Below are 15,151 nucleotides of genomic sequence, written 5' to 3'. Positions count from 1 at the left end.
CTAAAAGCAGCAGTTTTCAGAGCCCTGTGTGTGGTGCCTGTAATCCCAGAACAGGAAGGCAGAGACAGGAGGATTAGGAGTCTCCAGCCAGCCTGGGCTACACAGTAAGACCTTTTCTGCACACACCACACTAAAATAAAACAAAGTAAAATCGACTGAGGAGTCCCAGTGAAGGAGAGAATGCTAAGAGCAGAACTTCAGGCAGTGTGCCCCTAAAACTGAGATAGGAAGCAGGGACCAAGTTGGAGGGGCCTTAGAAGTAATCTAGACCGTGTGTTTTTCTCCTGTTGTACAATCTGAAACAGGCCCAGGATGGTTAGGTGACTTGTCCAAGGTTACACACCTAAGAGGGAGAGGCCAGACACAAAGGCAAGAAGTGGAACCAACTCTCCTGTTTGTTTCTGAAACTGTCCTTGCACCAACTCCTGGTCCTTTCTTGGGTAAGGTCTCTTTAATCTGAAGATTTGGTTTTCTGTTAGAGGAGCCCAGAGGTTCCCAGGGGATTAGGAGGAGGACTGGTTAAATCTACTTCATATACAGTCTAGGTGTGGTCTGGGTGGGGAAAGCGCTCCCATCAAGGGCCCCATTCAGGGAACGGGTTGGCTGTGGGAGGGTCATCAGTGCCACTTCCAACTTCCGGGGAGATGCTTGACCAAATATTTATTGGCCCAAAGGGAAGGAAGGACTTGAGAATTTGGGTTGGGCAGCCTGGTCTAGCCTGGCAGAGAGGCATTGGGAAGGTAGATGAAAATGCGGAGGTGTGCCCACCTGTTTCTGGAATGCTAGGAGGCCAGCCTGAGAGCAGAGTTCTGTTTAAGGGTGGGGCCAGAAAGAGTCATGGCTTGAGACCAGAAGGGCCGGTTTTTTATGTCTCTGGAGCCAGCTGTAGCTTGGCACCGAGAAACCTGAACTCTGGGAATGACTGTTCCCCAGGCTCAGCCTTGAGGAAGAGATTCTCTGCCTCTTGCTTTCTCCGTCTTTACAATGGGAACAGGGAGATTGGCTCATTTATATAGTATGAAGAAGTATTTGTTTGTTTTGTTTTGTTTTTTGAGACAGTGTTTCTCTGTGTAGCCCTGGCTCTTTTGGAACTTGCTCTGTAGACCAGGCTGGCCTCCAAAGATCCGCCTGCCTCTGCTCCTCAAGTGCTGGGACTAAAGGTGTGCACCACCATGCCAGGCATATTTGTTTTCTTTTGTTCTTTGCTCACTCCAGTCCTAATCTGACCTTCCCGTCTAGAGTTTGGGTGCAGAGAGAAAGGGATCAAAAAGTCAGAGTTGAAATATATGGCTCTTTATGGACCCTACATTTCCTTATTGCTGACCCTGAGTAAAATCCTGCTTCAGCTTCTCTTCTCTGCACCGAGAGGGGTTGGGCTAGGGTTGTTAGTGTGTACTTAGCTCTTACAGTGCCTCACCTTAGAAACTCTTTGTTTGTTTGTTTCTTGAGACAGGGCTTCTCTGTGTCACAGAGCCCTGTCTGTCCTAGAACTTGCTCTGTAGACCAGGCTGGTCTTGAACTCACAGAGATCCGCCTGCCTCTGTCTCCCAAGGGCAGAGGGATGGGACAAAAGGCACATGCCACTACTGCCTGGCAGAAACTCTTGTCTGAGGGAAAAATCAGTTTTCAAGAACCTTCACCTCATCTCAGGAGGCACTGGGTACTGGGAAACCACCAGAAGCTGACCAAGCAGTTCTGACCTATACACAGCAAGACCAGGCTATCACCCGGCCTGATTCTGCAAAACCTTTCACCCTTAGAGCACATGAGGCAGTAGGCAGGGATAATCATGGGACGGAGGTTCTGTCAGCTTCCATGGAGTCCCTGCTGCACTGGATTGCTGTGGCTGCATAGAGCACCCCAGAGTCTGGGAAGGGCCTGAAAGTGCAGCAGGGCCCGCACCGGTGAGAGAAGCAGTGAGAACTGATAGGCCATGAACCAAGAGGCTGGGGCAGAGACTTGGGGGTGCGAGTGGGGGTGGGGAGACATGGGTCAGTCTATTTACCAGTTGGTTTTAAGTTTGGTTCTTGAACCAATGAAAGACTAGCTAAATCAACTACTGTAGTCTAAGGCCTGTCTAGCCAGGCAGAAGGTTGAGAGGGCTGTACAGTCTGTTTCAAGCTTCATCTTAGTATAGATGAAGTTCACCCTCTTCCCTCAGAACCTGAAGCTGAGCGTTGCTGTGGGATTCCGAGTCAGTCTTCCTTATCCAGGACAGGGACCGTAAGAGTTTAGGAGTCTCTTCACACTCCTACCGTGTAGCATAGCCAGTGTTACCTCTGGGCCCTCAGTCCTGCTGCCTGAGACCCTGACAACATGCCCTCCATCCTCAGGTCTGACAAGATGTACCAGGTCCCGCTGACGCTGGACCGGGATGGGACCCTAGTCCGGCTCCGCTTCACCATGGTGGCCCTAGTCACGGTTTGCTGTCCACTCGTCGCCTTTTTCTTCTGCATCCTTTGGTCCCTGCTCTTCCACTTCAAAGAGACAACGTCTACACACTGTGGGGTAGGGCTTGGCGGGCACTGGGGGCTCATATTCAGACCCATCTGGATCTTTTCTGAGATCCTGATTTGATATTAATGGAATTAGCCAGTTCTCCTGTAGACTCCATCAAATATACTGGGCTACTGGGTGGTGGTGGGTTGCTTGTAAATGGAGGTCTCATGAATTAGGCCCCTTCTACTTTCCATGAAGGTTCTAGGAACTGGGGTCACTAAAGTTGAGCAGTCCCCAAACCCAGAACCTGGGCCAGGTCTAGAACTTCATACCTTTAATCCCAACACTTGGGAGGCAGAGGCAGGTGGATCTCTGAGGCCAGCCTGATCTACATAGTGAGTTCCAGGCCAGCCAGGGTTATATAGAGAGTCACTGCCTTAAAAACAAAGAAATAAAAACCCAGAATCCAGTCACTGCTTCATAGAGGAGCAGATTCAGGAGCTCCAAGGTTTCCTGGAGGGTGAAGGGGGTTTAGGACTGGAATAGAGGACATTGTAGGTCTCACAGTGTGTTACTATGGGCTTATTTATGCCTGTGTTCATGGGAATGCAATTTTTGCATGTATATGTCTGTCTGTGATTGTGAGGGACATACCTGTATTTAATGGCTTTAAGTAGGATTGTGTGTGTGAGAGAGAATGTCAGTCTATCTGTGTGGAGACCTAGTTATGTGCATGAATATGTGTTCTAGGGTAGGTCCCATGCCCTCTGAGGGTGCTTAAGCTATAAAGAGAGATTTGAGAGTTTCTTTCTTCGTAAAATATCAGAATAAATAGGTGAAGACTGTGTTGACATCTATTAGACTTATTCTCTGACCTACAGTGCTACCTGAGACCCAGGGAGTGAGTTTCAGTTTCTATGTCCATAGAGAGGTTGATGATGCCTGCCCTTCTCCTTTCCAAGGCTACTATAGAGCTCCAGGTAGAGACAGCATGGGAAGGTGGGGAGTGCCAAGGGTGGAAAACAGGAGGAGGAAGAGAATGAGAAGGAAGAAAGAGATCATAAGGTTAGGAGGTGGGTCAGGAGATGGGCCTGGGCATGGAGCTTAACTAACGTTAGAGAGGGCTCTGAAGGCCCCCCCAGCTTCCTCTATTGGATCCTCACTCTTCTGTGAAAACCATCTGCCCATCTGCTCCATAGGTGGTCTAGGTCTAGCAGAGGATCGTGTCTGGGAGTCTGAGGTGAGGGCTCACTTCTTTTGTTCAATATGACTTGAATTTTTTTTTTTCTGATTTGAGGAGATGAGCCTTGACTGAGGGCACATAGTCTGATGAGAGATATCAGAGGGGATAGGGAAGCAAGAGATGGTGGTTCATGCCTATAATCCCAGCAGTAGAGAGGCTGAAGCAGGAAATTGATTCACTTGAAATCAAGGACAACCTGGGCTAAAGAGTGAGACTATCTCACTCCACCCTCCAATAAAGAAGTAAAAAGTAAATAGAAGGAACAGGAGTAGGGGAAAAGAAAGTAGCCAGGTCAGTGGTTCTCAACCTGTGGGTCGTGACTCCCACAGGGGTCACATATCAGATATCCTGCAAGTCAGATATTTATGTTATGATTCGTAACAGTAGCAAAATTACAGTTATGAAGTAGCAAAGAAATAATTTTATGGTTGGGGGTCACCACAACCTGAGGAACTGTATTGAAGGGTCACAGCATTGGGAAGGTTGAGAACCACTGAGCTAGGTGATCTAAGATCATTTCCTGCCTTAGTGTTTACCTAAGATGTGTTCCCATTACCTAACTCCTGTCTTTCCTGAAAATCCTTTCCAAGGTGTTTCCTCCTCTAGAACACCTTGCCTAGCTTCTTTGAGGCAAACTTAATTCCCTCTTCTAAGTACCTGCTATTCTTGGTGTTAATTACCTACATTTTTGTCCTACCATATCCGTATCTGTCTTCTACACCATACTGGGATCGCCGTGAGAACAAGCACCGCACTGAGTCAGAAAGTATTTGTTGGGTAAAAGGATAGGACTTCCCAGTCTAGTGGTTGGGAAAGGCAGACAGTCCAAACAAAATTAAAAAGGTTTTACAGCTTATAAGTCAAACTGAGTAGGCTGTTTGCTCTGCCCTTCCGACTGGCCCTGAGGGCTAACGGGACCAGTGACCTCAGCCTACCTGATACCCACTACCCACTCCTGGCATGCCAGCCAGGGAACTAAAGCATGGGTAGTTGCTTGCCTAGTGACCCTGGGAATATTCCACCCCCACTCCCTGGAACTCTTCTGTTGGATATTGAAGCTTTTCATTTATGCTTTGAATTTCTTATCCAGAATATCTCAGGAAGGGCCAACCCTAGGAATAAAATAAGTAACCTAGAGTAGCACACCATCACCAACGATGTCGCCTCTGCTTACACATCCCAAGTAACAAGGAGCTCCCTTTTCTATGTGTGTGTGTAGCTTTGGAGCCTGTCCTGGAACTCACTCTGTAGACCAGGCTGGCCTCGAACTCACAGAGATCCATCTGCCTCAGCCTTCCTAGTGCTAGGATTAAAGGCGTGTACCACCACCGCCTGGCGGAGCTCCCTTCTTTAGGTAACCTATTCTATAGAGGTTTAGTAACTAACTGACAATGAGCACACTTTTTTTTTTTTTTTTTATAATAAGCATAGATTTGGAGGGGGTGATTTTTTTTGAGACAGGGTCTCACTATACATTTCTTGCTGGCTTAGAACTTGCTATAGAACAGGGTAGCCTTGAACTAATAGAGATCCACCTGCCTCAGCCTCCCAAGTGCTGGGATTAAAGGCATGCACTACCATGCTTGGTTAATAGATTTTTTCCCCCAAATGTCTGCCCGGGCCTTGGCTCTGTTGTGATAACCATAGCGTTGTGCTCTCCTGGTACTATATCAGTCCTGCAGAGATGAGAAGACAATAATGGAGACCCCCGAGTCTGTCCTAGTAGAAGAGCTCTAATTTTTGGAGGGAACCTTCCTCCCAGAATAGGGTCTATAGGCTCCTTACAACCCTAAATATGTCCTTGGACTCAGTCCAGTTGGTAACTGTGTTGTCTTTATTGGGCCCAAATCTAGATAATAGGACTTCAGCTGACCTGGGAAATACAGGCACAAGTAATACTGTTTATTCCTGTTTCTATCAGACTTCTGTTGACAAAACCCAAGCTATCATTAGCTATTTCTGTACAGGTACAGGCTGGACACTGATACCTCCTATTCAGGCCTGTCTAGAACTCTTTCGGATCTGATTCTATTTTATTTACTGTGTGTGTGTGTGTGTGTGTGTGTGTGTGTGTGTGTGTGTGTATGTGTGTGTGCTCAAGCACATGTAGTTCTGCACGCATGTCCCGTGGCACACGTGTGGCAGTCAGAGGATAACTCTGAGAGTCAGTTCTCCTCATCTACCTTTCTATGAGTTCTGGGGAGCTAACTCAGGTCATCAAGCTGCATGACAAGTGCTTTTACCCTTCGGTGGCCACCTCTCTGGCCTTTGATTCTCTTTATGCAGGAGTAGTCAGCTCTCTTAGTGGAGCAAAAAAGAGATTCCCAGTCATGTTTCAATCAGAAAGAGCTGGATCCCATTCTTCTTTCTCTTTTTCCCTTTCTAAAAAGGCACTTGTCTCCCCTGGACACAGTATTTAGAAAGATCTCCGCCTTCATGCCCGGCAGAGAAGCTCGTGGGCTGACCTTAGTCACTATCACTTCTTACAGTTGCACAGTGTTCTGGGATTTATGAGGTGGCCTTGTTGATTCTGAGAAGGCTGTGTGCCTGCGCAGGCGTGGAGAACTTGGTTTTGTGGGCGGAAGGCAGGCCCTGAGGACCTGGAGGTGGGACCCTCTGGTTTGAAGCCGTTTCAGTCTGGCTGGAGCCCTCAATCCCAGCCCAGGATTCTTCAGCACCCAGTGTAAGTGTTTCCTGACCAGCCTCCCATTCCACCCCATTCCTGATGAAGAGCTAGTCTGGTAGACTAGGGTCCGCTTCCTCCTTAATGGGAGGAAGTGTGGGGTCCAGGGAAAGATTTGGTCCTAGGCCTTTTAATCCAAAGCCATCTCTGTTTGCCTTAGCTTGCCCCAAATGGAGCCCAGCTGGAGGAACCATGGTGGTCAGGGCCAGAGGGGCTGTGGGTGGAACTTCTCGGCCAGGAAGGAAAAAGGAATGGGAAAAGGCCAGCTTTCCGGGACTTGTGCTTACCCTGGATGCAGGCTTTCTGGCTTTGACTCAGTGCACTAGCTGAAGCTGAAGGGAGAAGGTTCCGAAGACCCTCATATTTCTCCAGAGTTTGGATTGGTAGTCCTCTCAGAGGGGAAAGAAACAGACATTTGGTCCTCCATAGGACCAGAGTGCTGCTGCCTGCGCTTAGCTCATTCAGAGCCTGGGGGTGGAATGGCTGGTAACCTGTGGTTCTACTGAAATGGGCCGAGGACACTCTCATTGTTCCTAGTTGAACATGGGTGAGAAGGAGGAATGTGATCAGACAGGGTCAGTGGGAGGGCTTAGCTAGGCTGAGCCAAGGGTCCTTAATTTAGAGCCTTACACTGCTAGATAACAAAAGCCTTTAGTCCAGGCACTGGATCCTGGCATAGTTCCGGGCCTTTGTCTCCTCCTCTGTGTGATGGCAATAATGACTTTTCCACTTCTGATCCTTCTCAGTTGCCGTGAGGGTTGTGAAGTGAAACCATCACAGTTCCAGTGTTCAGGCCCTGCGATCCGCTTGTTGTCCAGGCTCTTTAAAAGGTGGAACTAGAGCATCAGTGTGCCATGGTTCCCAAGAACTGCCCCTGCCTGTCTGCCACTCCTGTCGCATCTTCTTTTGTTTTCTGTCCCCTTTCTACTTATGTTCTGGCTTTTCCTTGTACCAGCTCTGGAAAAGGCTCCACTTTCCCAGGCCCCAAGTTGTGTCCCTTGCCTTGCTTGGACCACTCCCTACAGGATGTTCTCTGCGCCCTTGGACCCCGATGGGACCGTGTTCCGGCTCCGCTTCACAGCCTTTGTCTGGTGGGTCATCACTTTTCCCCTGTTCGGCTTCTTCTTCTGCATCATCTGGTCTCTGGTGTTCCACTTTGAGTACACGGTGGCCACTGACTGTGGGGTGAGTTTCAGGCTTCCCAGCACCCCGGGCAGGGGCAGGTTATGAGGTAGTGGTAAGGGAAGAATCAGGGAGTAGGAGGAAAAGGAAGATCAGAGAGAGGAAAGTAACCAGAGGGTTGGGGGTGGGACAGGTCAGAGTTTATGGAGAAATGAGAGGCAGGAACTCCAAGAGTAGAATCACCACCACCTCTAAGAGTTGGAAGAGGATTACAGAAAATGCAAAAGAAGTGGGGCAGAGGATGTTGAGGGCATTCGGGGGAGGGGGGAGGGGTTGGGGCTGGGCAGAATGGGGCAGGAAAATGAGGAAGATACTGAAGAAAAACTAGACGAGAGGAAGCTAGGGACTAAGGATGTGTATGAGACCTGGAGCTAGGATAAGTAACAGGTAGTTTTAGCTCAGATTAGGGGAACGATCCCCTAACTCTGGGATCTTCTAGCTTGGTTTCTCTACTGGCAGCCCTAGGCCCCACAACCTGGGTCCACTCAGGGTAGCTAGAAACCAGGATGGACTTCCTGCCTCCTAGATCAATCTGCGAGGTCTTTTCTGAAGGACCAGGAATACAAGTTGTGTGTCAGAGGCATGGATATGAATATACACTTGCTCTTAGCATCTAATTCACACAAGAGACAATCCTTAGACATAGTTCCAATATAGTGAGTTGGAGTTCTTTTTTTTTTTTTTAAGATTTTATTTTTACTTATTTCTATGTGTGTGGGTATGTGCACATAAGTTCAGGTACTCATGGAGGCTGAGAGGGCATCAGATCCTCTGGAGCTGGAGTTACAGGTGGCTGTGAGCTGCCTGAGGTGGATGCTGGGAACCACCCTGGGGTCTTTTAGAAGGGCAGCAAGCTCTCTTAATCACTGAGCCATCTCTTGCCACTGAATTGGGATTCTTACTGTGATAAAAGGGATACAGGGACCACAGGGCTCGGAAGAGACATTTAATCCAGCTTGGATACTGGAGACGATTTCTTTCCTGAAGGAGGGAACTTTGTTGCTGGAATGTGTGGAGGTGAGAAAGGATCATTGTGAATACCAGGCTAACAACTGTGAATTTTATCCTAAGGGTAATGGGAGCTTTAGAAAAATTTTAAGCAGAAAGAGACATGTTTGTGCTTTAGAATTTCCTTCCAGCTTCTGAATGGAGAAAGACTAGGGATCAAGAATAGGAAACCAAGCCAGGCAGTGGTGGCACACACCTTTAATCCTAGCACCCCGGAGGCAGAGGCAAGAGGCCAGCCTGGTCTAGAGAGCGAGGTCTAGGACAGTTAGGGATACACAGAGAAACCCTATGTAGAAAAAAGAAAAAAAAAAAAAAAAAAGAATAGGGAGACCAGTGGGAACGCTAGTGCACTGGCTGGTAGTACTGGCGACCAACATCAAGAAGATACAGACCAGCACCAGATGAGAGAGTGGAGCCCAGAGAAGGAATAAATAGGATCATCAGGAGCTGGAGTTTTTGTCAAGTTGGTAAAAGGTTGGAGGACAAGAAGGTAGATAAGGCTTTTATAACTAGTATATGTGTGGGGGGGGGGGGGCACACGATGACTTTTGCCTGAGGCCAAAAGAATTATTCTTTAATGGTATAATCTGATAAGGAGTGTGAGTGTACGTGTGTGCGTGTGCATGCCAGAGGACAATCTTGTGTTGTCATATCCACTTTGTTTTTAAGACAGTCTCATTTGGCTAGGCTGGCTGGCTGGTGAGTCCCAAGGATCTCCCTATCTTTGCCTTCCCAGCACTGGAATTACAAGTGCATGCCATTGTGCCTGGCTTCTTCTACCTGGGCTCTAGGTCTCAAACTCAGGTTCTAATGCTCGCATAGCAAACATTTTACTGAGCTATCTTTCCAGTCCCTGGTTAGGGGATTTCTTGGAACTTTCCCTCTATGAGTTTCTGATCTACTTCTCTATTAGAAAGGGGTTCTTTGCCCATCAGTGCTTTTAGCTCCAGTCTCATGGGGACGTTTGGAATGAACTGTGTGCATCTGGTGTCTGAGAGACTCTGAGGTTGTTGTTGGCACAGTTAGTGAATTAGGGAAACGATGTGCCGGAGAAGGAGGTGGAAATCTTTACCTGGTTATGTGTGAATGTTTGTATGTGATGGATGCACAGTCCCTACTCTTAACTCCTGCCTCACCTTTAATCCGAAAGCAGTTTGTGAAGACAGCCCGACAGTCGCTAACCTCTTCCTCTCAGCTAGGTGCTGCCCCCTTGAATGCTTTCAGTTCTCCCAGTCGGCTTTAGATACTGGTCCTGTTCCCCACAACGTAGTCGAGACTGGGAAGTAGTCTTCAGAGTAAATATTCCAGTAAGGCTGCACTCAGTCACCCAACTCAGGGCATCAGAGAGGCTGTAAAGGCAAGTGCTCTCACTCACTGCCTGCTGTGCTGCCTTTCCCTGTAAGTGGAAAGGGCTGCTTATACTCAGTAGCCCTGTGACTCATAGCCTTCTTCTCAGGCTTCTCATGAAAGCCTGATGTATGAAAGCCGTCACTTTTATACCCACTGTGGGCCCGACACTGTAGAAGCTCTATCACCATAGAAGTGCTGTGGCCCTACAAAGCCAGGTATACTGGCAACTGCTTTTAATCCCGGCACACTCAGGTGAATCTCTGTGATCTCTGTGATTCAAGGCCAACTTGTCTAGATAGCAAGTACCAGGCCAGCTGGGGCTTCATAGTGAGACTGTCTTAATTAATTAAACAAAATTAATCACCCTATAAAATAGGTAACATTATAACTATTACCAGTGAAGACCTTGGAGCTGAGAGGTGAAGGGCCTTGCTCAAGGTCACCTAGATGATAAAGACAGTGCTGGGATATAGACCCAGCTCTTAGAGCGCCTTCTCTGAAAACTCTCTCTTAGCTTCCTCTGGCAGTGCTGTGGTGGCTGTGAGGTCCTGGCTGGCCTACCCCATGCCATGGGAGGTCCCTCCAGCATTGCCCACTGTACCAGCAGTCCAGAGGCTCATTCAGTGTCTTCTTTGGAAGGAAGGAATGGAACTTCCAGAATTCTGTTTCTGAAGATCTAAGGACTGGACCCTTCATAGTTAGAGCAGAGTCGCTGGGTTGCTAGGCTCTACAGTGCCCTGGCTGTTGTTGAGTCTAAAAGTCTGTAGAAAGTGTGGGCAATGGATTGACAGCTTCTAGCATTGGAATCTTTTACAAAAGCAGCTCTCACCTTCCAGACCTGCATGTCACACAATACCCCAATGAGTCCATGTGTGTTAAAGTTTGCTTCTGCTCTGTGACTGTTAACTTCCTCTCTCTCATCAAGCTTAGGGAGTGAGACTGCAGCTCCACAAGAATGAGCAGTTCTAGGCACTGAGGAAGATGGACAGGATCATTTTCTTTTCTTTTTTCTTTGGAGACAGGCTTGTTTTGTAGCCCTGGCTGGCCCGGAACTCATAGAGATCCACCTGCCTTTGTCTCTAAAGGGATTAAAATGCCCAGCAGGGCCATTTTCTTTTCTTTTCTTAGAGACTTTGAATATTTTTTCTTTCTTTCTTTTTTTTTTTTTTTCAAGACATTTATTATGTATACAGTATTCTATCTGCATGTATGCCTACAGGCCAGAAGAGGGCGCCAGATCTCATTACGCATGGTTGTGAGCCACCATGTGGTTGCTGGGAATTGAACTCAGGACCTTTGGAAGAACAGCCAGTGCTCTTAACCTCTGAGCCATCTCTCCAGCCCCAGGGCCATTTTCTTAGAATATATCAGGTTAGAAGACCCCACTTTCTTTTTCTTTCTTCCTCCCTCCCTCCCTCCCTCCCTCCTTTCCTTTTTGTTTTTGTTTGTTTTTTGTTTTGTTTTGGAGACAGAGTTTCTCTCTATAGCCCTGGCTGTTCTGGAACTTCTTCTGAAGACCAGGCTGGCCTCAAACTCAGAGCTCCACCTGCCCCTGCTTCCTGTATGTGGGGAATAAAGGTGTGGGCCGCCTCTTCTGCCTGGCAGAAGATCCCACTTTCTTAAACATGATCACACAATTAGGATAGAGATTACCTGGAATTCCTGGCTCCCCTCAGGACCTCACAGCATCCTCTACACATTGGTGCCCCTGCCTAGGGGAATGCTTGGAGCTGGGAGCAGTGAGAGGAACAGCTCAGCAGGGTAGCATTGTTCCAAAGAAAGTCCAAAGGTCTGTGACTCATCCTGGTCTTCAGGACTCAATACCTGGGACCCTGGGATGCCCACAGAGCCTTATTCAGGCACAACCCTGAGCTATCAGCACAGGGAGACCCTGAATCATATGCACACCTGCTCAAACGTGCAGGTTTCAGTTTCAAGAAAGATGGAGATAACCTTACTCTTGTTCAAATCCCAGACAGATTAGGGACTAAACATATCAGTTCTGGGACCTAAAAGTGGAAGGCTGAGGGGGCGCCAGAAGGAGAACTTGGAAGAAAAAGGGGTGGCTTTAATAGATGGGAAGAAGGCCTTCCTGGTGGGCGGGACGGCAAATGGGATGCCTTGACTCCCGGATTAACTCTCTAGGTGCCCAATTACCTGCCATCAGTGAGCTCTGCCATTGGTGGGGAGGTTCCCCAGCGCTACGTGTGGCGTTTCTGCATTGGCCTGCACTCGGCACCCCGCTTCTTGACGGCCTTCGCCTATTGGAACCACTACCTCAGCTGTGCATCCCCATGTCCGGGTTACCGCCTTCTTTGCCGCCTCAACTTCAGTCTCAACGTGGTGGAGAACCTCGCGCTGCTCGTGCTCACCTATGTCTCCTCCTCTGAGGACTTCAGTGGGTGCCCAGACAAGGGAGGGGTGAAGGGCACGGGAAGAGGGCACAGCCCCCTTTCCTGCCTAAGGGTGAGGGTGGTGTCCATCCTCCTTTCTCCCTCCAGCCATCCATGAAAATGCTTTCATTGTGTTTATCGCGGCATCCCTCAGTTACATGCTCCTCACCTGCATTCTCTGGCGGCTGACCAAGAAGCACACAGTAAGTCAGGAGGTACGGTCTACCCCTACTGGGCACTAGGAAGCCCAGAAGAAAATCAAGGACATCTGTCCTCAGGATGTGGGTAATGATGGCTGACAAAGGACTTTCTATTAGGAACCCAGCAGAAGGGCATGGGGGTTTTGGGCCGAGGCTTGGAGAAAAGTGAATAGTTGACTTGTCAACCATTTGGGTAGTACTGGAGAATGCATAGAGGCTGGAGATGGGGCCAAAATCAAGGGTAGCAGCCAGGCCCAGTGGGTTAGAAACACTATGTCAGTGGGCTGGTTTGTAAGAACCCCCACCCACATACATGGCCTTTCTTTGCCCAACAATACCTGAAAGTGTTGGGTTGGTGGGTGAACTCCATGCATCTTTCCTACTCCATCCCACTGAAGTAGGAAGGACAAGAGATAGCTCTATTCCTTGGCTTCATTATCCCCCTAAATGCAGGGATGTGGACATGCTCATCATTTTTGCTGCCCGTCTGTATTTCCTTCCATGACCACTTTGGGAACCAAGGGGGGAGTCCCAGCCCTTAGGAACTAAGTCTAAGAGGGAAGCCCACCCACATATACCCAACAAGCTGCAGAGTGATCAGATAGTCCATCCTCTAGGATCGCAAGTCCTACAGCTGGAAACAGCGGCTCTTCATCATCAACTTCGTCTCCTTCTTCTCGGCGCTGGCTGTCTACTTCCGGCACAACATGTATTGTGAGGCTGGAGGTGAGACCAGGCTAGGATCTGTAAATGGTCATAAGTGACTTCAGAGCACCTGTGGTGTTTTTTTATAGTAGGCAGTGGTCTTGGGGACTGGCTATCATTGTGTTCCCTCTGGTGGGCTGGTAATGTGATGATTTAGGAAGTCACTAAGAGGGTAAAACAAGAGGTTCATCATGCCCTATTCCTTGTGTCCTCGTAACAGTGTATACCATTTTTGCCATCCTGGAGTACACTGTTGTCCTAACCAACATGGCGTTCCACATGACAGCCTGGTGGGACTTCGGGAACAAAGAGCTGCTGATAACCTCTCAGCCCGAGGAAAAGAGATTCTAAATCCTTCTCTGATGCTGGCAAGAGGCAACCCACTGCCCTTCAGAAACAAGAAGCCACTCCAGCCTTCTCCATGTCCTCTCCAGGTGGGACCTGGGGGAGAAGAGCAGGAGTGGGCGTGACAAGGCTCACCCCAGCATGCTGGTGTCTCCCCAACCCTCACAGGGATTTTCAAGAAACATCACCACTAACGGAAAGGTCCTCAGAACTGCGCTGGCAGGAAAGCTCCACCATTTGGTGCTAAAAAAAAAAAAAGGTCCTGAGGTTCATGACTATCATTTAGTTTTTGACCTTTAAATAGACACTTTTCACTGAGGTTAGGAACCACTGAGCAATGGCTGCTACCTGAAGATCACAGCCATTTTGCTCTAGGTCATTCATTTGACTGATGTGTCTAGTGATCTACTAGAGTGGTTGTAGTTCTATGAATTGCCCAGGTGTTCCAGATGTACGCTCTTCCCATCAGCCTCACTGTGTTCCTGTGAATGCCTGCGGGGAAGGCTTTGCCGGCATCTCTGAGGTCATCTGATGGAAGCAGTGCTCTGTACTTGACAGATGACTTGTCCCAGAAGCATCAAGCATAGGATGTATTTTCCTTCCCATCTACAACCACTGGCTTTTTGGGCGAGCTGAAATATGCCTGTAAGCTTGGCACACTGGAGGCTGAGACGGGTGGACTGCATCAAGATCCATGCCAACCTGGGCTACAGTGAGACCTTGTCTCAAAAATGAAATGTCAGGCATGGTGGCACATGCCTTTAATCCCAGCACAGTAGAGGCAGGCAGATATCTGTGAGTTCAAGGACAGACTGGTCTACACACTGAGTTCCAGGCCAGTCAGGGCTATACAGAAAGACCCTGTCTCAGAAAAAAAACCAAAATAATTAACCTCTAAAATCACAGGCATATTAAGACCTTTCCCTCTGACAAAGGGGCAGAGGTAGATTTCCCTATTCAAGAATGAGTTCCTTGATTTCCTTCATTTTCTCTACTGCCCCAGATCCCCAGCTTGGATTTGTATATTTTATCTCAAAGGACAATAAATTTTTTTCTTTTGCCAACAATCTGGGGTAGGTATGTTACTCCTGGGGCTCATTTGTACATGGGAACTGAGGTGAGGAAGGGAGGGGTTACGTCTACAGCAGCCCGTTTTCTGTGGGCTCTCCCTTACCCATGCTGCCTAGTGTTTCCTATGGCTGCCCTCAGCCTCCATTTTGGTGCACACAAGGGGCCGAGCTCTCCTCTGAAATGACTCAGCCTGGAAGCTGGGCTAGCTAGGAGTCTTCAGTTGAAGCAGAGGCCTGGTTTGGGCTATGATCCTGCCAGTAAAGATCTGTCTCCTTGTAGGCATGAGGGGACAACTCAGATGTATGACTGAAGCACATGTCTTTAGACTCATGGCTTTCAACGCCCCACTTTGGAGCCTTGACCAGGAAGTCTTTTCCTCAAGCTTTGCATCCTAGTCTTCTATGGCATCTGTGGCTGGGCCCCAGAGCTTTGTTAGGGAAATTGAGGGGTGGTGGTAGGGAACCACAATGAAGCCTACTGTCTTCTATCCCCTCTTAGAGGAAACAAAAGGTTCCCAGTCTCTGGGGAGCCC

General features: G+C 48.5%; 1 protein-coding gene across 12 annotated transcripts; it reads left to right on the top strand.

The window, feature by feature from the left end:
- Positions 1-300: 300 nt before the first annotated feature.
- Positions 301-14,615, top strand: Pgap2 (post-GPI attachment to proteins 2). 12 transcript variants are annotated; one of them, XM_059269826.1, is made up of 6 exons: positions 301-440; positions 2,334-2,508; positions 12,051-12,303; positions 12,407-12,501; positions 13,116-13,224; positions 13,424-14,615. In XM_059269826.1, exons 2-6 carry the CDS (start codon positions 2,344-2,346, stop codon positions 13,552-13,554), a joined length of 753 nt encoding a protein of 250 aa, XP_059125809.1. In that variant the 5' UTR covers positions 301-440; positions 2,334-2,343; the 3' UTR covers positions 13,555-14,615. The 12 variants fall into 12 exon arrangements, with proteins under 12 accessions (XP_059125809.1, XP_059125779.1, XP_059125785.1 ...); XM_059269796.1 differs by having other exon boundaries at positions 302-440; positions 12,407-12,513; XM_059269802.1 differs by lacking the exon at positions 301-440 and adding an exon at positions 882-1,160 and having other exon boundaries at positions 12,407-12,513.
- Positions 14,616-15,151: the final 536 nt, after the last annotated feature.

Source organism: Peromyscus eremicus, chromosome 1, assembly GCF_949786415.1.
Source record: "Peromyscus eremicus chromosome 1, PerEre_H2_v1, whole genome shotgun sequence".
Classification (NCBI taxonomy): domain Eukaryota; kingdom Metazoa; phylum Chordata; class Mammalia; order Rodentia; family Cricetidae; genus Peromyscus; species Peromyscus eremicus.
Note: the sequence above shows the minus strand (reverse complement) of the source record. Positions and strands in the feature narration are given on the sequence as shown.